Here is a 27,921-nt window from a genome sequence, read left to right as displayed (position 1 = left end):
GCAACTGTTGAATCATCAGAGACCAGTGAAAGCCTGTGAAACCATGTTAAAAAGAAGCCAGGTGCTCCACATATTTTATTTCTCACTTTCTCTGCCTTTTTTCTTTCTTTACATCACGGAGAAGCTGAAGTGATGATGTGGAGTGTGTGTATGGTGACAATAAAATGAGAAACACAAATATATGGGTTATTAGCAATGCTAAACTGCTGTTAGGTGTCAGTTGCATGTATCTGCCAAAAAAAAGAAGAAAAAAGAGAAATGAGAGAAGAGAAATTTGACTTGAAACTCAACCAAATCATGGAGCATAGACTGATTGCTAATAAGATATTATAAGGTGATGAATGTTATAAATAGATATATTGTAGGTCATCAACTGCAGGGAACATTTCTCTCATTAAGCTTTATTGTAAATGGACTGTAAAGTATAGAGGTACTTTTTAAAAAAAATGTTATCCATTTACATTTAACTTAATTCATTTGAATTCAAGCAAAATGTGTATCAACCATTATACATAACGATATCGCTCTAAGTATATACCACAATTATATATTATATAATTATGTAGTGAGTCTGATTCGTGAAAGAATAACAACCAAATAACTGTGAAGATTCAGGTTTGCAGGATTCCAATCCATGAGACAAAGCCATTCTTCAATAACAGTATCGTGGGAAAGATTTGTGTTTTTGTTTTCAAGTCGGGGGCAGTTGTTGGCAGTTTAAGCAGCATTTTTTATATGCACGTTAATTTGGTGTTGTTTGATTGATGATAAAAAAAAAAAAGATTTTGAAGTTTGAGAACCACTCATTAACATGTTGTTGGGATCTAGGGCAAAAAATTGTCGTCGGGCCATAACAAACTACCATCCCTGCATCCCCCATGTCCTAAACTTTGTTCAGTTATAGTGCACCAGAAGACCAAAAATGTAATGAATAACACCTGGCCCCACATGTTCTGTGTCAGATAGTGTGACATAATATAATTAAACAAAGTAGAATAAGGCCCCTCTTCATACAGGGCCACACGATTAGTTGATAATGCAGGACCTTTATTTGATTATTGTACATTAGAAGTGCAGAGTCCTTAACAAATTTGCAGTCAATCAATTTATGTACAACTGGTTGATATAAAGTCAACTTGGGACTCTTTGGGCCCATGGGAGTTTAGAGCCCCAGGGCAGTTGCCTGTTTTGTCATCCAGTCTTGTTTACTACATTCATTCATTCATTCATCCATTCCCTCACAGTTTGTCATGTTAGCCCCTAGTGGCTGGAAGTATACGTGTCAGTGTCCACACACACTGAACTAGAATCACTATCCACCTCTGAACTTGTCATATCTACAGTGCAACACTGTGTGTTCTTGAATACATTTCAGATTATTTATTTCTTTATCAAGTGAGCTTTAAAATAATAACAAATAAAAGATAATGAATGATGAAGTTCAACCAGCGACAGGTTCTCTGTGATTATGAAAGATACCTACTGTATAGCTGGGTAGCTGTTACTTTCTTGTCTGTCAGTCTTGTTAATCATCTGCAGAGCTGTGACTTCTTTTCCTCACTGTATGTGTTTTTTATTTCTCTAGGATTCTGTCCTCAGCTCTGTATTTTTTCTTCACTTTTCTTTTTTAACTAATACAAATATTTAAAATGACTAATTTGTAGTGGAGCTACTGATTACTGAGATTTAAGGAGGAGCCTCCAGAGGTGGAGGACACTGACTCACCAGCATCTATATTTAGTACAAGCCCTGACATTTTGGCTTCATTATTTGAAGTTGAGATTTATCACTCTACTCATATTTTCTGTCTGTGTCTATCTTTATGAGTGAGTTTTATAGACTTAAGCAAGGCAACACACTTAGTGTTGCCCTATATATGCATATTGCCCTATATAATATTGCCCTATTTGCTGCTGTGTCTAGTTCATTTCCTCCTCCCTCTGTGATCCACTGAACATATATCCTCCATACTGTGTCATCACACTCCTTTTCTCTGTCCTTTTCTACTTCTTTCCCGGTCAAATGTATGGTTGGTGATGGGGAGACATTTCAATGGCAGATTAACAGACTCCTTCCTTCCCATCTCCCATCTGGCCTAATGCCACACCGAATTAGTAACCAGATATGTCACCAGCACAGCGCTGGTGTGGTTAACACTGTACGCTTCTGGGAGGGCCGTGGCTTGCAGATTAGCACCTACAATTAATACAATTGACTCGCAGGAAGGCCATCTGCTCTCTTGTGTTTGGTAGTTCATTGGTGCCGCACTTCAAAAAAACAAGAATCGGCCGAGAAGTTTGCAAGGCCCAATAAAAAAACAGTTTGTGTGTGTGTATTAGGATTGTACAGTGCCAAGGACCTCATGATGGAAATTTGATTTAAACTCTGAAGGTCATGACAGGACAATGCATAATTAAATCTCCTAGACTCCTTCCATTACATTAATAAATCATCATCATCTTCCTCTTCTGCTTGTTATTTGTTGTAGAAACAACCCAATGGCAAGAATATATGTTTGCAAAGTATGTTTCTTTGTGTAGCAACTTTATGGTTGTTTAGGTTAAATCTTCATTTTTTATCTTGCTCTGCTTATGCTCTGGTTAGATTCAGGCACAAAAACCAGATAGTTAGGGTTAGGAAAACATTGAGTTTTGTCTTAAAATAGCTGTTTGGTTCCCACAACCACAGCTGGAAATTGTCCCGAGGTCTCCTTAAAATGATCCTGTGGTTTCAAACTTACAAATGTTGAAACACAGTCTGGAACTGCGTTCAGTGGCTCAGCAGCCATCCTGCCTGTGACAGCAGCACCAGCAGCATATCCTCCTGATATGAAAGTCAGGTCATAAACTTGTAATGTGAACGTGATATGACATGTTTTGTAAACTTAACAGTAGGTAAGTAACCTATGACGCGTACAAATGTGAGCTTATGTGGTTTGCAAGCACGGCTAAAAAGCACACAGAGGTACTGTAAGTTGAAACATATTTAATAACAATAATCCTATTAAAGGACCTCTGTAAAGTGAGATTTAAAAGGTAGCTGTAGCCGCACATAATGCTCAGGCAGGAAAGAGACAAACCCAATTTGTTACAGTACGCTAATGCAAACACCCACTGGCATGGCCTTTAGCCTGTGTCTGTATCTCACAGAATGAGGGGAGGATGTTAGTTCATGTAAGCACAAAGCCACCGTCCCCTCAAAAATGAAAAGAAAAAGCGATTGGTGACGACAATCTGTGGAGATGAAATGACCTCACCTTCTCCTGCCCCCTGAAGAAAAGCTTCCTTTTGAGCACAGGATGGATGGTCATATGGTTAGGAAAAGCTCAAATGCTTGATTTCCTTGCACATGAGGACAACGTTGAGTTACGGAATGAATGACAGAAACACACACAAAGTTGTAGATACACATAACCACACACTTTGAAGAGACAAAAGCTGAAAGAAAGAAAACAAGTTCTGGTGTATAACAGCCTTCGTTTGACCGTGATAGGACCAGGGCTCATGGGTAATCTGGCAGTTTCATGATTTCTTTCTCTCTTTTTTTGCCCTTTCCCTCTCTCTCTTTTACATTAGACGACAGGCTGTTTCAAAGCACAGTGTGTCACAAGCATTTAAGATGTGGCCTTTTTTCCCCTGCACATTCCAACACCATTATGCTACATTGTTGCTGAATAAAAGGCTGTATTATGTTCCAGCCCCCCCAGTAAAAGGGCAGAAGTGGACCCAGTTTTTATCTGCTGAACGAATCAATCAGGATTATGTCAGCTGAAAAGAATCACAGACAGCAGTCGCCAGGCACTGTGTCTCTGTGTGTCTGAGTGTGTGTAAGTGTGTATATCCCCTCTCTGTGCGTAAAGGATGGGAAATTTGCAATGGAGGAAAGCACTTGTTGGTTATGAACATGCCCGGCTTGGTGACAAAGATGTCATTTGGGGTCTAAAAAGCAGATTTTTTTTTTCTATTTATGTATTTACCCACTCCCCCTCAACCCACCCCTTTCTCCTCCTCTGTGGGAGGATTGGAAGGGCACTAATTATCATTTCAGCAGAAATGATTAGGAGATCAAACAGGGATCGAATGCCATTTCCTTCCATTAATGCAGGGGGTTTAGAGTGCCTGTCATGGCTTGGCTTGTCCTAGGGCCTGTGGAGAGAAAAAAAAATAACGGGGGGAGAGAAAGGAGGGAAGAATGGAGGATGGAGAGGCTTAAGAGGAACAGAGCGAGGGAGGGACAGGAGTTTGGCAACAGAGACAGAGAGAAGAGCTATTCAGTTAAAAGGCCAGTGGATTTTGCAGTTATAAGTTGAAGACCAGAAAGCCATCATCTGCACAGGGACAGATGATTAGAACTACAATGACTTCTTGTGTGATTTGGTGAAAACTTGTACAGACACTGAACTCAGAAAAAGGGACACTGGCAGATATTTTGAGAACTCAATCGACAGGGAAGCTGCAATGGTTAGTCGATCAAAAGAAAGTCACATGTAAATCTTTTAAGTCATTTGTCACATTTCTGTTTTTTCTGCTCTTTCTTGTCATTTATCACCATAAGTGAAGAGTCTTTGCATTTTGGACTGGTGGTTGGAAAGACGAAGCGATATACTGTAAAGACGTCACTTTGGACTGGGAGAATATGAGGAGCAATTTTCCCTTTTTTTTTTTTTTTTTTTTACATTTTTTACAAACCCACTATACCCAAACACTGGTGCCTGTACCACCGGTGGTACAGACAAATCCCAAATATTTTTTAATTTAAAAACATATAATGCTATCAGAATGCTACACAATCAAAAACCTAAACTGAAAGGTTTAAAATAAGTTTAGTCTTTCCTTTAATATTTTTGTTTCAGCTTGCTACACAGCATGTGCATACGTCATCCATGACTAATACGAGCTAAACTCAAACTGTGATGGCAAGATAGTAAAGGGAAGTGAAATGAAAGGTTCAAAAACACTACAAGCGTGGCTTCAAACAGGATCTATCAGGAAGAGAAGTAGCAGGAGGAGATTATTTCAAGCAGCCCTGTTGAAATTGAAGTTGACAACAGTGAACCGAGCACGAGTGCTACCGGCTACTTAAGTAGCCCCCCTGAAGCGTTCACAGCATCTGCTAACGTTAGCAGCAAAGGTGCAAAAACAGTGAGGAGATATGACGCAACGTCAGTCATAATGCTGGTACTTGGAGAGCCTAATATTATGCCCCCATCTGGGTAAGGCTCCAAAAAGGCTTTTTATGGTGTGATGACTGTAAACAGATCTTTATGTGTAAAAAGAAGTGCAGCGCCCCTTTAAAAACAGGCACCACACACAAATTAAGAAAAGAGCTTCCTTTCATGAGACGTTTTGTTGACATTTCTTTAAAATCAATTTCCCGTGATATATATGTGCAACCTAGCTTCCTGTGAAGATAAAACTTTGAAAGTTTGAGGCTAAATACGAAACCAGAACACAAACGAGCGACGCTGAATCTGCACCGAACAAAGTTCGATGTTTCCATTAAAAGATCAAAGACACTTGAGGTGGATATCTGCAAGATTACCGAGAACAGTGAAGCAGAGGGGCAGAATGGAGACAGTGGATGAGGTTGTGATTGTTTCAGCACGTCAGATGAGAGAAATGTCAAAGAGAATGTGAGAGATGACCTCTGTGTTCATCGCCCATTAATGACCCTGCAGCTCCCAGCTTCATTTTCCCTCTCATCAAAAACATAAAAAAAAAAGCATTTCCTCCTGTCTCCAATAGTCATTTCCCCCCGCATTGTATTTATGTATTGAAAAAAAGGTAATAGATCAAGCACATTCCATTATTCTCTTATAAGATCATTAGCAAATATAATTAGATATGAAAGAAAGTAATTTGGAGAGGAGAGGGGAGAAAAGCGCTATCAGGCAGAGAAGACAGATTGTAGCATCAGAGTGTTTGGGCTTAAATTGCTCAGCGGAGGTATTATCAAGCCGGCAATCTTTTAGCCTCAGAAATAGTTTTGGAGTCAGAGAGCGAAAGATAGAAAGAGGCCACTAACATTCACTTCATTGTGTTTCCCCAACTGCAATCTGCATTCTTTTTTACATTTCACTGGCTTTCCTTTTTTTTTCTCCGCTGAATCCTTCCATCCTGTCATACGCATCACCTCATATTAGACCTGAGAGTTTGCAGCAAAACAAAACTGAGTTTATAAAAAGAAAACAAGTTGACATGGAGTCATCACACACAAAAAAACACATTATCACAGACAACAGAGAGCAGCTATCCTTTTTTACCCGCCTCTTGCACATATTGATTCAGCTTTTGTATTATTTTTGCAACTTAAAAAAACAGAAATAACACACAAATTGCATTCCGCCTTGAAGTCGCTTCGTGAGGAACCTTTTTGCCGCTCATCTTGTCTCTTCTCTCTCTCTCTCGCACATGCCACCCCCCCACACACCCCCCCACCACCACTACCCGCCCCACTCTCCACCTGCACACAGGAGTTTTTGTCACTCTTTGTTGCACCTTAACACCGTACTATGTTTGTCTAATAGGGATCTGAGTCGAAAGCAGACTGAGAGCACAACAATCCTGCTGCGTTTCACCACAAATTTGCTTTTTTTTTTTTTCCCTCAACCCTTCTTCTTCTTTAGTAGTGCTTTGAGGGATTGTGGGAGGGAGGGGGAGGAGTGTGGGAAGGGTGCAGTGGAGGGGTGGCAGGGTGGATGTGGATTTTTCTAGTCTTTTGTGTGAATCACAGGGAATGGTAACTATAAACATCCTGTATTCATTAAAACCATCTAAAAATACAATTTTGGAGGGGGGGGGGGGTGCGTTCACTTCCTCGTCGCTCCTCCTCGGTGTATACAAGCAGGCCGTGTTATGCCTGGTGCCGCTCATATTTACATATTTATAAATACTGGGCTGTACAATGAGACGGGGCTGTGCCAAGAACAACACTTTCTGCTAGTGCAGGGCTCGGATGCCTGAGTGGGGGAACAAAGAGCCACAGCCACCTTCAGTGGCACACACAGGGCTCACAGAGCTCGACTTTACACCCTCTAAAGTCCATATGGATAGACGCGATGACAGATGACGCACTGCACACACACTACGTTAATGCCTGTGTTTTGTTTTTATAGTTCTTTTAGATGAGACTGATATATTGTAAGACAACTTACATTAATACATGTGCGTCTGGACAATGAGCTGCATCCCAATTCAATTGAGGAGAGAATTTGAGTTCAGGACAGTGCAACCTTCCTCATCCTGCCTTAAAGGAACAGTTCACCCAAAAATGAAAATTCAGTCATTATCTACTCATCCTTAAGCCAATGGGGCAAACAACATTACAACATCCTAATAATAACTGAAATAGACGGGGACTCGTTTAAAAATTTAAATAAAAAAAATAAATAAATGGCTCATAAAAATTATCTAGAAGCTAAGAGATCCCAAATTGATTTGAAAACACGTTATTTACACCCTTTTAGAGCCAAAATCTTCACTGTAGCTGTTAAGCTAAAAGCATGCAACCCATCAGATGTGGATGCACAAGCATGACCAAACATCGAGCGTGATAAAAACATCTTTTCAAATCAATTCAAGGCTACAGAGTTACTAATCTTTCTGTTTAAAGTGAAGCAGTACCTGCTTGTGACCCTTGTCACCAGTTGCATTTGCCTACCAGTTGTGACAATTGCCACTCAAGAGTTATCTATTTCTCTTGTCTTATTTGACTTATTTTATAGAGAAAAGAAAAAAAACACAAAGAAAACACAAAAAAACTCAATAAAAGGCTTTTTTTTCTGCCCTCCTATAGTCCAGCCCAGTGTTGTAGTCGTATATATTAATCCAGATAGTTTTGGTTTCATTTAATCAGATTTAGAGATACTGCCTTCACCTCAATACAGTGGAGGTGAGTAGAATTTCAGTTGTTGGGCGCACAGCATTGAAAAATAAAAGAATTGAACACCCGTGTGTCTACCCACAAAACAATATGTTTTTTTATTACTCTGGATAATCCACAGGACTCGCTTTGAAGAGTTTTCACAGAAGTACTAATGAGCTACTTTACTACAGAAATGATAATAACCGTTGACAGTGTGTTCTGAGAAATATTCAGAGTAACAGGAACGCTGTTTTAACAATGCTGTGAGCACCACAACACGATTCCATTCAAACAAATGGAGTGGAGACAGAAATCTCAGTTCATTCTATGTTAAAATAACTATTGACCTCCGAAATATTTATGAGCCAAACCCAAATGGTCATCAAAAATAGAAATGATAGAGTAGGAAACTGCTAAGACAGTGGCATCAGCATTTCTTCGTCATTAGTATGTTTAATATGAAGAAATGCTGCACAAATGTGCCACTGCAAAATGCCAGCTTCGACTTGGTAAGTGCCTGTTGTGTGATGTTTTCACAGACTGCTATTAATGTGAGGTGATGCCTCTGAGACCGCACACTCACACTTCCTCACACACACACACACACACACACACACACACACACACGCGCACACACACAGTCCACTGTATCCCAAGGCGGTCTCCGACACATGCTCAGAGTGCAGTGTTATGCCATTGTTCCATCCTCCTTCCCATTTATCCATTCTGTTAAGCATGACACATGTATTAACAGTGGATGGATCCTGGAGCTGTGTGTCCTCACACCATATGTTTTCCTTTCCCGGGCCCTCTCCTCTCCAATAACCACCACTGTCTCCATCTGCCGTCTCGCAACACACCACTAGAGGGCATACTCGCTCTTTTATATTGTGCTTTAAAGCATTGTAGAGATATAAGTATTTAGTGTAAATTTACTTTACCGCTGTTAAATGAGAGAATCATAGTTAGACACCTGTAGATTAGGATACATTTTTTATCAGTATCATTTTGCCATCATGTATGCACACCGCATCAACCCCTATGAAGGGCAGACTCTTTGAAGGAAACAAATAAATAAGCCGTGCATGCAGCCTTCATGTGATAAATGAATGCCAGGCAGGTTCTCTGTGTCTGTGAGGTGCATCTGCCGCCTGCCCGAATGGGAAATTAAAAACTGCGAGGGGAAGTTATGCTAAATCTATAAAGTTGGCCAGGAAATTTCCCCCCCTTCGCAGCGGCAGTTGTTTGGGGAGAAGGAGCACCGTGCTTAAATAATAACATTCCAGGTGGCTTAGTTAATGAACAGTGAAAATCAAATATGGAGCCTAATCTGGAGCTCGTTACAGGAAGTTTCTTTACAGGGAAGTCAAAGGCAGGAAGTGCCCTCGGGGACAGACAAGAGACTTTTTGAAGCTTCAGAACAGGGAAACTTTATTTTTGTTTTATTTTAGTTATGGTTGATTTTATACATAAAATAAAATTGTCATAGTAAATCTTAGGGACATGACAAATGACAGATGTGTCATGGTGGCTTCTTTTGCTTTTTTCAGTTAAGTAAATTAACTTCTCATTTAATTTTGACTTTTAATACAAAAATGTTGAAAGTGAATCTCCACCAATATGGAAATGACTGGTCTTAATGTATGCAGAGGTATGCTCAGCTATTTATACATAGGCTTCATTGTCTTATTTACTGTGTTAGCTTGCCATCTTGTGGTGGAAGTTGGTTATGAAATCATATCCTTCACCAGTGAGGGATTGTTATCTGAGATGCACCGCACATATGATGAGATAACACATATTAGTTTACTATAAACGAGACCAGCCCTTCAATGTACATAGCTGTACACTCACAACTAGTCACATTAATGATGTTATGTATGATATATGATATTATAAGTGCACATTCAAAATCTGATTTAATCTTCTGTGTCTCGGTTTTTCAATGAAAGCTTCTCCCAGAATCACTAGAATTTAAAACAAGCTATTTGTAGTTATCCTTAGTGTTACTGGAAGCATCTGCAGTGAGTAACACAGAGCATTAACAGCAGAAGGCCGTATGAGACATACAGTAAAGTAAGCGTCGGTCGCAGCGATGTGGGGTTTGTTCGCAGCATGCACAACCGCAAGAGAATTATTACTCAGTGTTGAATCTAAGAGATGTTTTATCATGTTATTAGCTCTTTATTTTCCTTCCGTTACGGCGCCACTTCCTTTCATTTTGATATCCATTTCCGTCCTCGCGAAAGCACAGCTCAAATAAACCCGTGTTTTAATTTGGTTTTGTCAGATTCATAACACCACTTTAAAAGAACATGACATGCAAATGTGTTCAGCTGTGTTTTATTGCAAAATAATTTTCTAAGAAGTTGCTGAGGGAATGAAAGTGTAGAAAAAGGAGGGGGGCTGGGGACAAGTTGTATTATTTAGCGGCCGCTGCTGTGGGACCTAATTACAGTTATGCATTTGTTACTGTCTCACCGAGTCTTAAAACTTTTTTTATTAGAATTACTCACTTCACTTCTCACCCACTGTCACACTCCCTGTCACACTTATTGAGCCAACCAAGTTGCTTGTAACAAGTATGAAACTACTCCAGTTGTCAAAACCGTAATGTGTTACAGTGGCGTCTCAGATCATTTTAGAAATGATTATTTCACAATCTCACTGCGTAAGCTCCTGTGTATGGAAAATGCAAAAAATGAAATTAGGAATAAATGAATGTAGATTTGTACGGTAGATGTAGCAATCTACTGAAAGCTCTGCTGACCTTGCATATATAAAGATCATCTTCTTTCCTTCCTAATAGTTATTTACTGTGATTGTTGGAGGACATGGCTGGACACAATAACAAGAAGACCCTAGAGTGCAATACAAAACCCAAAACAGTAGTGCTGCAATAATGAGGTTAACTTTTAACTTCAAGGGCCTGAACTCTGTTATACTGTATGGACATTGATAATCTGGGGAGTTATGATATTTGAATGTACTTCATTTTATGATGTTCCTGTTAATGTGTCCTGCAGGTATAGATACAAACTGCATATTGTCAGTACATAAACAGGTTTTTCTGTTGCTAGTCCCAGTTGTCTTGTTTTTTTTTTGTTTTGTTTGTTTTTTTAATATTAGGCACAGCTCATATACTGTATGGTAGAATCTGAATACAGTGGAAAGAATTTATCATAGGATCTGAGGACTGACTTTAATTTACATTTCTTTAGTATTGTGAAGAAATGGCTTGGGAATAACCAAAGTAGAAGAAAGTTAAAATAATACAATGACAACTAGAAGTATAAACTTACCAGATATTACTGCTAGTACTATGTAATTAATAGAAAAAGATTACTGTAGAATTGGTATGGAGTTACATTGAAATTAAGTTGCCACAATACTTTGGTGAAGTGATAGACTTTAGCGTTTGTATCCTAATGCCAATAATATGTTGAGTTGTTTGGTCTCATTTTTAAGGCTCAATGTGCCAGCGTTCTTGTTGCACAGAATAAACATAGCAGCCAGTACTTTCTGTATTATATACCTAATGTATTCGTCATTTCCATGTCAAGGTAGTGTACACTCGATATCCAGTGTGAAGGTTACTATGTTGTTCTCTATCAAATGGAGATTACCTGCATGTTTCTATAAAATAGTTCACACTCCACTTGAAGTGTAAAAGTAATTATCAGTTAACTATAGTTATGGTTAAAATGTGAGACCTCACAACTTATATTATCTGCTGACAGACTGTGTAAGGGATACAAATGCTAAATACTAACAAACAAAGTATAGTGGAAGCTTAGTTCCCATGTATGTACCAACCAGACCTCTTTATTCTGCATTATTTTTTCTCTGTAATTACCCAGTTCTTTACAGAAATGCCTGGTAATTTAACTGATTTCAGTTTTGCAAGCAATTTCTTCATATTACTCTCTTTATTACATACAATGATCGTCCATAGACTTATTTGTGGATAGTTTTCACTGGGACTACTTTATACAAATGAAATAATCCCCAGAAAAATTGTTGACAGTGAGATCTATGGATTATACAACATGGCAAATACAGCTGAATTTTTAAAGATCCCCTGTGTAGGATTTAGGCAGAAATGGAATACAATATTCAGAATTATGTTTTCATTATTGGGTAATCACCTGAAACTAAGACTTCAAGACGTTTTTGTTACCTTAGATCGAGCCGTTTATTTCTACAGAGGGAGCGTGTCCCCTTGCGCAGAGTGCAACATGTTGAACTACCATGTTTCTACATTAGCTCAAGGCAGACAAAGCAAACATAAACTCAAGAGGGCCTGTTTTTTTTTTTTCACATTTTTAGTGACCAACGTAGGGGAGGGTAAGGTGAAGCAAGTTCAGTTGGTTGCAATCTGCAACCACACCACTAGATGCCACTAAATCCTACACAGTAGATCCTTAAATGCTTTTTTTTAATGATGAGACCACCAAAATCAGATTCATCATCATTCACTTCCTTTATATTGGTTGGAGACTTCCACTCAGAACCTGGACAAATTAAACAAAAAATATATTTAAAACTAGCTCTAACTACAGGTAAGTGAGAAAAAAATCTGTGATTTGGGTGAAATGATACATTTTTAGGTTTGACACAATAGGCCAGGGAAAATTGTGAAGAGTTGACTGAATCCATCAATTTGGCCCCTGACCGTATAATGCATTGATGTAAAAGTGTGTATGTGTGTGTACTGCAGGGAGGGTCTGTGTGTTGGGTCCGTGGTGCTAATCTGCCTCTTGTTCTCTCATTGGCCGTAGTGCATCTCTGGGTAGGAGAGGAGGACCAGCCCATGACCCATGACCCCGCGCTGACCCACGACCCCAACCATCTTAACAACGACCTTAACCACCCTAACAACCATAACCTAGGCGACCCCGAGGGGCTGGACGCCCACGCTGTAAACAAAGACTAACGGCCCACACCGGAGCAAGGCAGGATGATGAGGATGATGATGATGATGATGAAGGCGATGAGGAGGAGGATGAAGGATAAATGAAGGAATACACTATTACAAAGACTTTATTTAAGATGAAAAAAACACATACTACCGTCAGAGTCAAGAGAAGGCAAGAACTATATGAAGGAAAGTTTGGGACAGTTTTTCCTGTGGGGACGGATTTGCGAGATGGACCTAATGACTTTTGCAAGTGATGGCAACTTTGCTGTTTTGTCTCCTGTGGTCTGAATGCCCCTTGTCTTCGCTGTCTTCTCTCTTATACAATGTTTTGGTTTGTTTTCTGTTTTCTTTTGATGAAACTACCTGTCTGATTAGCACTTCCTGTAACTGGCACCGCAATCTCTGATACATTCCTTGAGCTAGAAAGGTGTGTCTTTTTTTAATTAGGGTTGAAGTCTAGTACTTAATCAAATGCTTTCAAAGACTTTGCTCCTCCTGTTCAATGAAGACGTCAGTTATTTCTCTACGGACCACCAATATATTGTAGCTGGAATGTATTCTTCTGTAGAATAGAAACTCAACTTTACCGGACTGTTGACAGAGACCAAGCACACTACCTGTCATAACAGCCACGTCTGGCTCTCCTATCAGCTGTCATATAGTTACTATTTATGTCCCATGACCATGCATCACACTGATTATGGTTAATAAAGGACAAGGCACCATGTGACAATCTACAACACACATTTGTCTCCAGGAATAATATGGTATCGCTGGTGGAAGAAACAAACCCATAGACTTTTGATGATGGTGGTGCTAATGATGATGTGACAAAGACAGAATATATTCAAACTGCCCTAAATGTACTTATAATACTATATCCCCCATAACCAGGCCACTACAGGCCCTCACCCTGCTATATGACTCCCTTTGTCTTCTTTTCTTGTACTGTATCATTCAACACAGCGCCCGTAGACGCTTAATGTACATAGAGAGATATACAGTAGTTAAAAAAAAAGAAAAAAAAAAAGTTTTAAAGCATTTGTGACGAGGACAAGCAAAGAAGTGACAGTAGTTTACACGGCCACGTTCTCAAAAGGTAGGCATTCTTCTAGAGTTTGACAGAGAAAATTTAAAAAGAAAAGATCTCAAAAGCAAAAAAAGGGGGAACAGTTTCTTTCTTTATCGCCCTCCACCCCTTTCTCTTCATCTCTCATGTCAACCTCAAGGACTCTAGTGTTGCAGATGTTTCTAAAATACTGCCACTGATCATTGTTGCACAGTGTTACTGACTACTGAAAATGGTTTGATGTATTTACTTTAAGATGAGAAAAAAAAACGAACAAAAAACTGGAAAAAAGACATATTGTGTATAGCCTTAGATACCAGTCATCTGTTATTGCTTCTACAAAGCTATGTAGCTGTGCTAGACCGTAGGACGTAGGGTTGATTTTATTTTTAATTTTTATATGTACTGTACATTAATGCCTTCTCCATTTACTGATCAAAAAAAAGAGGAAAAAGATGACAATCGTCTCCTGTGCTGAAAACATATTTGCCCCCATATATACAGAATCCATTATGCATAGAGGGACTTTATCCTTTCTTATTTCTTTCATTTGTTTTGGTTCTCAGAAGTATTTTGCACTGTGATAGTATTATAAATCCAACTTATACAGTACAAAACTAGCTAACTAACTAAACTGAAGGTGTGTGTCTGTGTGTCCCTTGGCATTGTGAAATGTTTCTACGTCATTTTTTGTGAACCCAGAGAAAAAATTCTAATGCGGTATGTACAGTTCAAATATAATACTTCTTTATTTTAGTTTGATCAACCTCTATACTGTATGTGGCTTTGACAAATTGTTACCCAGATTTCTTTTTGTATGCTAATACCCTTTTGACCTGCAGCATCGGCCTGTTACTGCTTCAGCGATGATTTCCAGTGCTCAAATTCCAACTTGAGGAGATTTTGCTGCAGTACAGCCTGTACTTTTTTGTTCCATTTTAATTTGATTCTTGTAGATTACAATTAACCATTCTTTCAATTTCAATATGCCAGGAAAAGAGGGGAGTCAAATCTAAAATAAGAGTGAGACATATGAAAAGTGAGAAGTAATGGTTGTAGTGAAATATAACAGGGTGTTTGAAGGGAGGAATTCTGGAAATGGGGTCTGAGTAAACCAATCAGACGAATCCTGCAGGAGGCACTGACCAATGGCTTTGACCTCTGACCCTATCTCTGTTTTCCAGGGGTGTAAAGATGAGAGATTAATGGCGAGAGTCTCGCTTGGACTCTCTCCTTCTCTGAACCAGCTATAATGAGCATTCCACTCCACATATTATGTACAAAACCTGTCTTGTGAGCTGAACACTCTTTATGTTTCGCTGTACCCTCATGGCAGATGCTTCGTTTTGTAACTACTGAACTGTACTTATAGTAAAAATAAAATGTATTCAAACTAAAAAATGGATTGTCACAGTGCAACGGTCTGTTTCATGTTTTTAATTTCTTCATTTCTGACAGACTGAGAATCAGGAAGGCAAGCTGGCATGTCGGCGTGTCACTGTGTGATCAGATGTGGGTAAACTATTTGGAGAGCAGTCCATCACTTCAAGACAAGTTATTATCTCTGTCAATTTGATGGCAAAGCTTCACGGGCTGTGATCATGATGTCGAATACGCACAACTAAATTACTGTCTGCAACACTTTGTCTCCCAAAGGTGCTCTTAAAGTAGCTGCAGGGAAAATATGGAGATGATAGCAGACACGTGAGTATGCTCAGAGTGTCTCATGGCGACATGTAAAGGGAAGATAAGGTTTCATTAAATGACAGAAAATCACCTGCAGATTAGAGACGTGTGCAGTGTGCGTTATACGTCTTTGTCTCTTGTTTCATCTTGTCTCAGGCCCCCATGCAATTTATGGTTACGTTCTTTCTGACATTGACTTTACGCATCATTGTCCCACCTGGTCCATGCCACATACTTTTGACTTGCTCTTATTTACCACTCTTTCATATATGTATACTGTGTATATATATATATATATATATATATATATATATAGGTAAAACCAAGTTAAAACAGCTGCAACATTCGAGACTGAAAACCAGCTGCAGATAGCACGACTACATGCATCAGTATATCAGATCACACAATCTGATACATAAGCCAATGGCCAAACCGTTGTTAGCAGATCTACAAAAGGTTGTTGCACACAGGGTCAAGCATTTATATTCAAATATACAGGTGGAAGTAGTACTCAGATCTGAAATAAAAGTAACAGTATAACAATGAAAAAATATTACAAGTCCTGCATTCCAAATCAAGTAAAAGTATGACTATATGATCAACTACAGATGGGCCACTAAAAGTATCAAAAGTAAGTGCAGAAAATGACTAGTGATGGGATCTCGCCAGCAGTGATGCCCATCAACAAGTTTACTTTCTGACCCATGAGTACTTAGGCGTCATTACGTCATGATTACATTAGTACTAAGTCGTTATGACTACATTATTAAATTAGCACTCATGGGTCAGATCACACTCGTCATACTGCCTTCATTTTTATTCCAACTACACACCAATGAAGTTAAGTGATGAATCTTGCATCCTTGTGATGGTATCTTGCTAAAAACAAAATCTTTCCAGCGACAGACAGGCAGACAGACAGACAGACACCAAGGAAAAACACTCAACAGGTGTCTCAGAACAGATTTTACCATGATAACACATACACACACACACACACACACACACACACACACACACACACACACACACACACACACAGACAGAGAGGGTAGAAACACTACCAGTCAATTCTGTAATGGCTGCTAAACAGAAGTCACTGTGAAATGTACTCAAAAATAATTAAAATGAACACACACAAACACACTATACAATTCTGCACTGTAGCAACTGAGGATCAATAAAATACAACCCTTTCTTTATGTGTTTTTAAACTGGTTATTGGGAGTGTCAATTGTTATTGTTGTTACTTTTAAAATCAATATTAAAATCGGAGCGCAGCGAATGTTTGGATCAGATGCATCTATTTACAAATGCATTATTATGATGCTGATAAAAGATGATAAAAGAAACTAAGAAATTACAAACTATATCTAAGACTCTTATACTTTCAACATTTCAAAGAAGTCAAAATGTTCACTGACTTTCTCTTTGAAATGGAATGATAATAATGATAATAATTAATTGATCATAGTTTGAGCCAGATATTATTAAAGTCTTTTTTATTCCACAACCCATGATAATCAAGACTGGTCTAATGTCTAGGTATGAACGTTACACTGAGACATACAACATGTCTTCGTACACTGTGTTGCTGTGTTTGATTGTTTTTGTTTTTTTACAGATATTGTCAGAAAGGAAACAAAATAAGTATTGATCATAACGGGGATTTTATCAGTTCATTTCAATACATTTGTGTGTCCTTAAGATTTAGTTAATTTGGGTTCATCAAAGGTAAAGTCAGTGTTTAAGTTAAGGTAGAAATGAGCGTCAGTTGATTGTCAGGGTGAGAGGTCAACAACTCAACAAAGGGTGAAAAAATCTAAAAATTTAAGTTATATACATGTTTATGTGTGTGTGTGTGTGTGTGTGTGTGTGTGTGTGTGTGTGTGTGTGTGTGTGTGTGTGTGTGTGTGTGTGTGTGTGTGCATGTTCAGTGCAAGTAAAGTATATCATTTGGCATAACATCATAACAGTATCTAAAAAAGACTAAAACTCCCCCACACATCAAAGGTTAACTCCAACACAAAGTTTCCTCCCCTCACTGCCTCAAAGGAAGAAATATTACACAGTTTCATTGCCCCCCTCTGTCGCCTGAAACCTGATCCACACAACATTGATGGAATCCGTACTTGGGTTAACCTCGCGTCAGGACCCTAAAGGCTGTTGAGCCGCTGGGAGGCTGCCCAGGTCAATGCCTGACTAATTTTTAAACGGATCAGCTGCATCGCACCAGATGTGGGCGGCCTCCTGCCACGAATACCCCAAATCTGTTCCCAATAAAACTCACATCCGGAGAAAGTAACTGTTTGACTGCTTGCTATCTACTCACACACACTTACACACACATGGCCAAGGATGTTTCAAAGGACTGGATATAAGACTGAACAGGAACAATCAGGATATTACTTGCTCTGCCAGTGTGTGTCCGTGTATATGTTTTGTGTGTGCATCATATTGTATATTTTGGGTGCACGTGTGTGCCTGTATGTATGTCACTCATATACAAGGATGTGCATCTTGATGTAAGAGTACACATGTGTCTGATTAAAGAACACATTAGGTCATCTTTCATTCTGTCCGGCCCGTCGTGTGTGTGTGTGTGTGTGTGTGTGTGTGTGTGTGTGTGTGTGTGTGCATGTGTGTTGCTGTTCATTGTTCAGCTGAGTAATTTCAACATTTGAAGCGACCTCTTTCACAGCGTGATGAACACCGCTCTTTGCCCTTCATTTAACTTCCTCTCTCTCATCATATTCTCTCACTCTCTCCCCTTGTCTTTCATTTCCCCCCTCTCTCTCTTTCTCTCTTTGTCTCTCCAGTATCCATTTCCTCTCATTTTCCTCCATTGCATGTTATGCAGTCGTGTGTGTTAGCACGTGTTTGTGCGTTCGTGCCGCCGTCTTGTATAATTGTCTGCGTACTTGTCTACGTGTGGATTGATGTGTTTAAGATGACGCTCTGCAGTGGTTGCAGTTATGCCAGCGTTCAGTTGGTCGCTGGGCAGATGGTGACCTGCAGATGAACTTGTCTTTCTGCTCATTTGTTCAGCTGCCTCTAATTTTCCCTCCTCCTTCAGAAAATTAGAATGGCTGCGCTCTGGCAGTGTAGCTCTATGGTTGACCACCAGAGGGCACAGCAGACCAGGTTTTGGTGCAGAGCCTGTGGCAGATGCATGTTGCATTGCAGAGGGAAACTAACATCGAATGTGTTCAGGGAATTTTAGGATTTAGAGAACCTTGTTTTGATTAAATTTAACCAATTGCAGGCATACAAAATCACAAATAAATTAATCATCTGCTATTTCCAAAATTTTATTTGTGTGTGTAACACTTTTTACCAGCATTTAAACCTTCATTTAAAGACCAAGTAACTGATCAGTTAGCTGAAATCATACAATAGCAGATAAACTAAATTAATAATTAAATGTAGAAAATAATTAATGGAGCCTGGTCAAAATGTTTTGGGCCACAGGGGACATGGACATGGCTTCCTCCTCTTCAAAAGGAGGGTCAGTGAAGGACGCCTGCAGCCAGTAGGGATTCAGAGTATTGCTCAATGCGCTTCAAAATAAAAGGATGTTAAGTGCCTAGCTTTTGTGCTTTTATGTCATTGTCCATTTCCTCCCTCTTTGTTTTCTGCTCTCTGCTATTTTCAACTGTCCCAAATTAATTTGTGCTCTGTCACAAGGATTAAATTACTGATTGCTGTTTTTGGGGGGACACGAAATATACAGTCATGCAGTATACAAAGTGAGTGATGCTGACAGAATTTGTCAGTCAACAGAAAATTACTTGCCATCAATTTTGATAATTGATTAAGTCATTTCAAAGTCTACAATGCAAAAAACCTTTATTATTCATCGATGTTAATGTAAAAGAAAAGCCAAAGTCATAAGTCATTATCCAATGGAAAAGTCAGGTGAAGTTTTGTAACTCTACAGCAAAGCATTGCAGCGTTCTCCTCAACAACTGAAGTAGATGGGGAATGGTTTTAAAATGTAAAAATGGCTCCAAACAGCTCGTCTGGCATAGTCCAAGTCTCTGTGAGACCCAAGATCCCAAAATGATTTGAAAAGACAATATTTACAGCCTTGACGCCCAGTCGAGCTCATGTACAAACTTTGGTGCGTGCTAATGCTTTTAGCTCAGCAGCAACAGCAAAGATTTTGGCTTTGTAAATTTGTAAATTATATTTTTCAAATCAATTTGAGATCTCTGGGCTTTCCATGCCTTGGATAACACCGGACAAACTGTATGGAGCCATTTAAAACAAGTCACCCAGATGCAGACTCTCCATTTGCATGTGGGTGAGTAGATAATGACTAAATTATAATGTTTGAGTGAACTTATCCTTTAAATGCTGCTGAAATATATCACTGTAATTTGATTGTCTTTAGGTTTTGGACTTTTTTTTATGACAAACAGGCAATTTGAAGATGTTCCTTCAACGTGTTTGGAGTCAGACGATGTGTAATATTGTGTGGAATGTGGATTTTTTACATTTTAATTCAATGAAAAAGCAATCGATAAAATGGCTAATTAAAAATCTAAAAAAATGTTAGTAGCAGCCCCCATTTTAAGCAGAACATATACAAATAAAGGCTAATGTAACAGCTTGTCCCCTCATTCCTATGCATCCTTCTGTTTCCTGCTAAGCATCTGTGCTTATGTATGTGGGTGTGTTAACGTCTGCATGTGTGTCAACGTGTGCCCAGCAAAGTGTGTGTGTGTTGTGAGTGTGAGCTTTATGCAGGGCGGGTGTGCTGTGGCCTTCCCTCTTTCTCTCTCCTCAGCTCTTATGAATCGATGATCATGTGGTGTAAGGGAGATAGATGGCCCCCAGCTCCATCTTGTCTCCTCTAATTGTAAAATATTAGTTACATTAGACTCTGGCCCATGATTAATGGAACTTATTTGGAGGGTGGACTCTCACGCACACACATACTTTCTTCTTTTTCTTTCTTCCTCTCTCCTTCTCTTGGTTACCAGGGGCCTCCAAAGTCTCTTCCTGAAAGAATTGAGTGATTTCACTTAAAGCGGACAAATAGGCTTCCCCCGGTGGAGAAAGTGAAGGAGGAAAACACAGGAAAGACAGAAGAGGAGGAGGAGAGGGAGAGGAATTGGGGGAGGGAGATAAGAAAAGAGGGGAGAGCTTATGAACGGGGGTAAATAACAGCTCTACCGGGAGAGGTTTTAAAAAGTTATGGTGTTGGTTGGATCCAAAGGGATTTAAGCTCCCTGGTAGATAATTCTGAGTTAGATTATTCTGTATGCAGGATCACACTCGCAAAATGCAAAACATGATCAAGACTTGATCGTGTTTACAAGCTGATCTCTGTGAAAAAGGGATATTTTCGTCTAATGCTAATATTACCTGCCTTGCACAATGCTTCCAGAGAGGAGTTGATAAGTTCAGACAATGAAAAAATTCTTAAAGTTTACACTGCGGCACAGCAGCAGTTTTCTTCTTCTTTGTGTCCGTTGTTAAATCATCTGCAAGTGAGAGAAACACATGCATGTACATACACACAGTGTATTAGTTCCTCTTTTCCTGTTTTGCACAAATTGGATGTGTGTCCTTGAGGAGCACCTGGTCAGGGCTACGTGACCTGCCCTAACACACACACACAGCGGAGCAGCAATCACTCATAATTTTTAGGGAACACACAACTTATAGTTTTGTTATTATATTGATACAGATGTTTCCATCACCAATAAAGTGGTAACATTTTGCAAAGCACGGTTCGACATTTATACCAAAAGAGTACAAAGAGTCAAATGACACTGACAATTTTGGCTTATTCTATATATAAACTAATAGATTTAGAGATTTAGAATCAACAAATACATCATTAAATGTGGAGTCCACGAGGTAACGTTAACCTTATTTGTGAAGTAGTTTATTATTTTACGTCCTACATTGACAGCACATGTGGTTCTTCTGTAGGCAGGTGATTATTATAAGAAGGTAGATGTTGCTTACCCACCTTTCAAAATCTACCACCCACATGAGCCAGGCAGAGATCAAACACAAACAAACCCTCCATGTAGTGAAGCATCAACAGTTCTGGAGGAAGTATTCACAACATTTACGGAAGTTAAGTAGCAATACAAAAATGGAGAAATATCCAATTACAGCCACGGTCTTCCCTTCAAACCTATATTTAACTAAAACTACATCAAATAGGACTAAAATAGAAGTATTTTTTATACAGCATGCACCTGTCATTGTACACTTATAATATTATTAGATTATTATTTGCAGAATTTTAGTTTTGTGCCTGGTTAAGGTCGGGGGGATTGAGCCCTGTCATCTGCCCCTTTACTACCCAAAACGACAAACACAACAAACCAATTTGCCACTGCATGTCAAGCCTCACCACAGCCAACATACTGTACATGAATTCATGTCATGTTTACTTCCATTACATTTTCAAAATGACACAAACATCTCTCTCCAATAGTATGACATGTCACACTACACAAATCGCACAGCGACAAAAACCACCACTGCAATGCATTATGTATACAGCATGTATTGCAAGCTGGGTATATTAATGCCAAAATAATTAATATTAAAATTAAACACTAACTTACCTTTAAAAATTTTCATGAGAGCAAAATTCTTGATTACTTCCTTGAAGACCATTTTCAAAGAATATGACTCTCAGTCTTCAAAGGCTCAGTCTCTCCTGATGCTTTTATTTTCTTATTGTTGTACAGGGGAATGTGCTTCTTGAGGCACTGTGGTAGTAAAAGAGTTGTCAGGTAGCTGAGGTGCTTCTTTGTCGTTTTAAGCCTTTTTGAAAAGTCCTGTTAACTTTGGTATTTTTTAGAGCAAATCCAAATCCTACCATCTCATCTCATATTATGATACATTCACCTCGTTCTGTTTTTTTAAAGCAAACAAGTGAATGTAAAGTTGTTATTAAGTTTGTTTTGCATGTTTCTGTGTTGTGATACTCAATAGCTATAGGTGTCTAATTATCTGTGATGTTCAGTTGAAATGTTAGCAATAATATCTTTTAGTTTTTGTTACTTTTTATTCTTGTACGTCTGAAACATGCACCATAATGATGCAACAGATCATGTTTATTTCAGACAACAATGAGCTGAGATAAGCTTCCCCCTATTAACCACTACAGTCCTGGCTATCAGTCACAGAGCAGGGTGGCGCCAGTGCTTTACTGAGTGGTAAACTCAACAGTAGTGTAGCCAAAAAGGGTTGTTTCATCACCCAGTTCTCCCTGCTGTTCAGACCCCATTGTCACAATGTTGCTTTAACCTCCAGACTAGTGATGATTTGATTTATTTAACATAATTTTCTACAGATGTACACACTATAGTGTAAACAGTCCTGTAGCTTAATGCTAAATATGAAATAATCATCCTTCCGGGTCCCTATGGAAAAATCTCTACTTTCTGTTTTCAGACTGTTTCCCGAAGTTTAAGCTGTTGTCGCTGTGTGTTGAGGTCAAAGGAAGTTCATGATGATTAATACAGCAGAGCAGCCGATGCTCTTTGTGTCAGAATGTGAGTGAGAAGCAGGTGGCCAGCATATCTATCAACCCCCACTGCCCTCCATTTTTTTTTCTCTTTATTGCTGAGAGACATGGATGACAACCTACGCGCACATGCACACACACACACACACACACACACACACACACACACACACACGCACACACACACACACATTCTCACACAGACACATAGTTGGGCATCCATTATCTGTGAACAGTGACAGGTCAGCAGCAGATTGTGCCTCCCTCAGTTCAGCAGGGACTCTGACTGAGGAAAAATAAGGCAAGGTTGGGCATTCAGTCTGCACACATACACACACACATACACACACACACGCATGCACACTGTAAACCCCTCTGAGAGAATGCGTGAATATAAGAAAATACAAGTAAATAAGTGAATGAAAGAAAAAACGAGTGAGTCAGTGCCTATGGGAATGAAGCAATGCGTAAGTGAGGGAGTGATTGGGTGAAATAAGAGTGATGAGTGAAGGAGTGAGTAAGAACCAATGCGAAAGTCAGTGACTGAGTAAGCAAACAGATGAGTGAGTGAATGAGTGTGTGTAGAAACTTTAAGCACAAGCACAAAAAAGAACAGCAGAAAAAAGGCATAAAAAAGTGAAAATAGAACAAGAGAAGAAGACAGAGCGGAAGGAGCTGCTATTTTGGGTTCTTATTAACAGGTCCTACTGGTAGAGCAATTAATAATCTAGTTCAGTATTTAACATGGGACCTAGTCCCTGGTGGGGACGTTTTAGCTAGCTTTGATGCTGAAAGAGCTCCTTCCCCTTCACCCCTCCTCCCCCAGCAGTTCCTCTTCTCTCCTTAAGTGCCTCCCCTGGTGTTATTTGCGTGTTGGTTTTCTCTAGTTAAGCTAGGAAACAGACCAAATCACTATTCCCCAAACTTCAGGCCAATTTTCTATCAACACGGCGGTTCGTTGAGGGAAATGCTCGTAATTCATCAGAGGGAATCTAGAGAAGGATAAATTCCCTTCAGGCTGTTTGAAGTAATGTAAATGTATTTATTTTTGGAGGGGGCTGAGGGTGTGGGGGGAGTTTAAAGAAAAAATATATATTTCAAATAAGTAATGGACACAAAGTCACACAGTCATGCAGGCCACATTTATCATAAGGCTTTAACATAGAAAACAAGCAGGCTCTTATACTTACACTTTTACTTTGACAATGAGTTTGGGCAAAAATCTAAGTTTGACTGCTATGGTTGTGGACTAATATAAATATATTCAACCCAGTATCAAAATAATTGGACTGCTTCTACTGTACTGTCATCTCATCTCATCTCATCCTAATTTCTCTCTTTTGTGTGTCTGCATATTTTTTTTTTCCAGTTTTAAATAGTTTTTACTTCCTTATTGCGTGACTGTATTCTATTTTTATAATCGGGACCCCAGAAGGACTAGAGGCATATCTATGTGCTTCTAATGGGGATTCTTAAACATAAACATGAACACATATTGTTCAAACAAAAACAGATAATGTGCTCTGCAGATACAAACTGCAACCACGTTTTTCAGGTAATATTTCTTTTTTTCCACCATAGAACTGTCAACCAATACCCTACTAACACAATTTGCCACAGTCAACCAAAGGCAAACCTTATAACATCAGATCTTGGCTCACAGTCATCAGATTTAGTGTTGTCACAATACTGGAATTTCTAACTTCAGTACAATACCTTGAGAAACATCAATGTAAGATACCATTTTCAATAAAACAGGTATAAAATCGACACAGCATTGAAAGTATACAATTTTAGATTTTAGGCTGTAAAAAAAAAATGAGGTAAGACTTTTCATTTCTTGGCTACTAGCAGAGAACAACAGAAGGACTGTAGTAAACATTAAATATCACACTGTTTTTTAAAACATTCATTTTTTCTCTTCAGATCAGGCCTTTCAAAAAAAGGTGGGGTGGGAGGTGTAAGAAAAGGGGGGTGTTATTCATATGAGAATAGCTGGTCCACCGTAAGGGTCAGTCCACCTTGTGAGCTTAGGCTGAGTTCTCGCAACATACAGTAGACCTGCTGGTCTTGCAGTCCACTGGTGGAAACTCCCCAATGTGCAAGTGTCTACTCGCTGTCACACAGCGGTTACCTGCCTATACACAGAAAATGAGTAGTGTATTGAAAAAGTTTCAAACATTCAGATTTTTTGTTTATTTTGACAGTAGTTCAGACTCAGATTCAGATTTAGACTGTTTCTTTTGTATCATATATGCATATAATCATACAGATGGTTGCTGTCTTTAAAGTTCAAAAAGGAGCTGCTAGGAGCCATGATGACTTTCCATCTTGCAGATTTGCCAAAAATGTAGCTACAGGGCAAAAACAAAGAGCTGTATATAGTTTATTATTCAGGCATTCAGCTAATCCTTAATAACATTCCATTTTCTCAAGATTTGTAGTGGAAAATAAAAGCTTGACTGGTGCATTGTTGCCATTCATGTTATTTGTACCTCATGATCAGATAATGAAGTCTGGTACCTTGTGCAAATTGACAGTATACAGAAATTGACAAGCTTACCTACTTTCTCAGCATGTCATTACATAAATGACTTTCAGATTTTTTCTCTTTCTTCTTTTTTTCCCCCCACAAAATAATCAAATTTCTTTATTTTGATCTGAACCTCACCGCCTTGCATGCCCATCGAGTTTAAAATGATACATTATGGCTGTATAAGCTATTGTGATCAGTTTTCTGTCTTATTTTCTATTGAGTTCAGTCCCTTCAGTTCAACTTAACATCCATCTGTGCCTCCTCCCATTGATACACTGTATCTAGTTTTGAAAACGAAAGCATGCAGTTTGACCCAACGCATTTCTGAAGTGTATTTTCCCACCATTAAAACCCCTCATTCATTTCCATTATTCATTTTTTTTCTTGGACCACCAACAATAACATAGCTTCTATTTAACTCTGTTTAGATTTTCTTGAAGGTGTGGGTTTTATTAATTAATGAATTTAGGTCCATGGTTAAAAGATGACATTTTGCATATTTTGTGAGTAATTTAAGTTAAGTACATGCATATGAGTAGTTTAAATCACAGCAGAAAATCATTTAATACAGAAAATGTAGTACTGCTGTATTTAAAACATTATTGGGTTAAGCTGTGCCCACAGCAAATAAAAAGCTAAACACAGATATTTTTGTTAAATAAACAGATACATATTTAAAAAACAATAGAAGTATGATTTGAGCAGTGAAACACCTCTGAAAACTATTTTCTATGTAGGTGCATTGACATTGTCTGTGTGTGTGTGTGTGTGTGTGTGTGTGTGTGTGTGTGTGTGTGTGTGTGTGTGTGTGAGGGTGTTGCTGCAGTTTGCTGAGTAATCTGGGAGCCGCAGCATGCATGCAGGTTATTGGACAGATGGTTTAGCACATTTAATTGCTCACACCTTCTGTGTGTGTCTCTGTCTCTCTGCCTACAAACTCTCTGTCTATCTGTATCTCAGTCTATCTCACATTTTCGCTGTCTTTTCACATGAACAGCTTTCTTAAATAGTCAAGAGTTTGTATTACTTTTTTAAGTTTCTACTCGGTGTACACTGTATTTTTAACCTTGTATCTTACTGTCTAATATGCATTATGGACACATAAATGCATTTGTGAGTTTTTCTGTAGACCTGTCAAATGTTGCCGTGTGTCATGAATTCCAAAAAGACACCCTCATGTTTCCCCAGATTTTCCCCTCTGATTCTCTTTTATGTGTTTTGTACACACTGACATACACAAACTGTGCAGATATTCACAAACTTATACTCAAACCCACACTGCGGAAGCATGAATGCACGTATAGAAACACATAAAAGTGTGTATTTATGTGCACATATGCACAGAGAAACACACTGCCTCACACATATACAGAGGCACATAAAGACCAGGAACAGCGTGTTGGCATCCAACCAAAAGCTTCCGTCCTTAAATGCCATTTGATGCCAGCACTGCCATCTGTTGCCGTCTTAAGATAGCTCTTCTCACAAGGCGCAGGCGAGACAACACTTTTCTGAGAGCTCTGCTGTACTTTCCACATATGGCCACACGTTCAATATAAGACAGTTTGCAATAAGCCCCCTTTCTCTTGTCCTCCCTGTCACTCCACACTGTCACTTCATATCAAATAAAGACCCCATCATCACCACCCTCCCCCCAAAAACTCAAGTTTTACCAGACTGAACTGCAACTAATCAACATATCTGAATGCATGGGAAAGATGATAAAATGAATAAAAAATAGCTTAATATTTCATTTATTTTGAAATCTACATGTTTCTGAAATTATTGCCAGACTTTTGACATGGACACATACTGTGTGTGTTTATGGGTAAAGATAAAATAATTACAGTGAGCAAGGGGGGTGATGAAGAGTAGAGTGGGGGTGAGCATGTTTGGCAGGTGAAACATGGGCAGGTTTGTGGCAGCGGTGCGATACAGCCACATGTGCACACACACATAAACACACACACAACCCTCCACCCACTGAATCGTCTCCTCCTGCCCTCCTCTTCACTTCCTCTCTCCCTTTTCCTCTGATCTTCATGCAGAGGGCCTTAGGGGGTTAATTAACAGGCTTAGATAATGCCACACTAATGAAAACAAGACCACTGTTTTTCTCTCTCTCTCTTTCTGCCTCTTTCTCTCTGTCTCTCTTTCTCTCTCTTTCTCTGTCTCTCTCTTTCACTCTTTATTTCTCTATCTATGTATATCTTTTCTTTCCTTCTTTCATTGTTAAAGGCTTTTGGCAAAGAAACCAAACCAAAGTGTCTGTGCCTTTAACAACATGCTTGCTTGAATGAAGCAAAGCAAAAGTGCAATACGAAGACTGTGTCAATGTCACT

General features: G+C 39.0%; 1 protein-coding gene across 9 annotated transcripts in view; it reads left to right on the top strand.

Moving 5' to 3' along the window:
- Positions 1 to 27,921, top strand: part of znf536 (zinc finger protein 536) — a 228,412-nt gene that overhangs the window by 192,911 nt on the left and 7,580 nt on the right. Inside the window, exon 8 of one of the 9 annotated variants that reach the window (XM_084349079.1) lies at positions 12,645 to 15,248. The exons of the other annotated variants lie outside the window; for them this stretch is intronic. Within the exon in view, the coding sequence (XP_084205205.1) occupies positions 12,645 to 12,799 (155 nt within the window). The 3' untranslated portion in view covers positions 12,800 to 15,248. Of the gene's footprint in view, positions 1 to 12,644; positions 15,249 to 27,921 lie in introns of those variants that run through there. 9 annotated transcript variants of the gene reach the window in all.

Source organism: Pagrus pagrus, assembly GCF_965226575.1.
Source record: "Pagrus pagrus genome assembly, chromosome: 1".
Lineage (NCBI taxonomy): Eukaryota > Metazoa > Chordata > Actinopteri > Spariformes > Sparidae > Pagrus > Pagrus pagrus.
The sequence above is the reverse complement of the archived record's forward strand: the minus strand, read 5'-3'. Positions and strand labels throughout refer to the sequence as shown.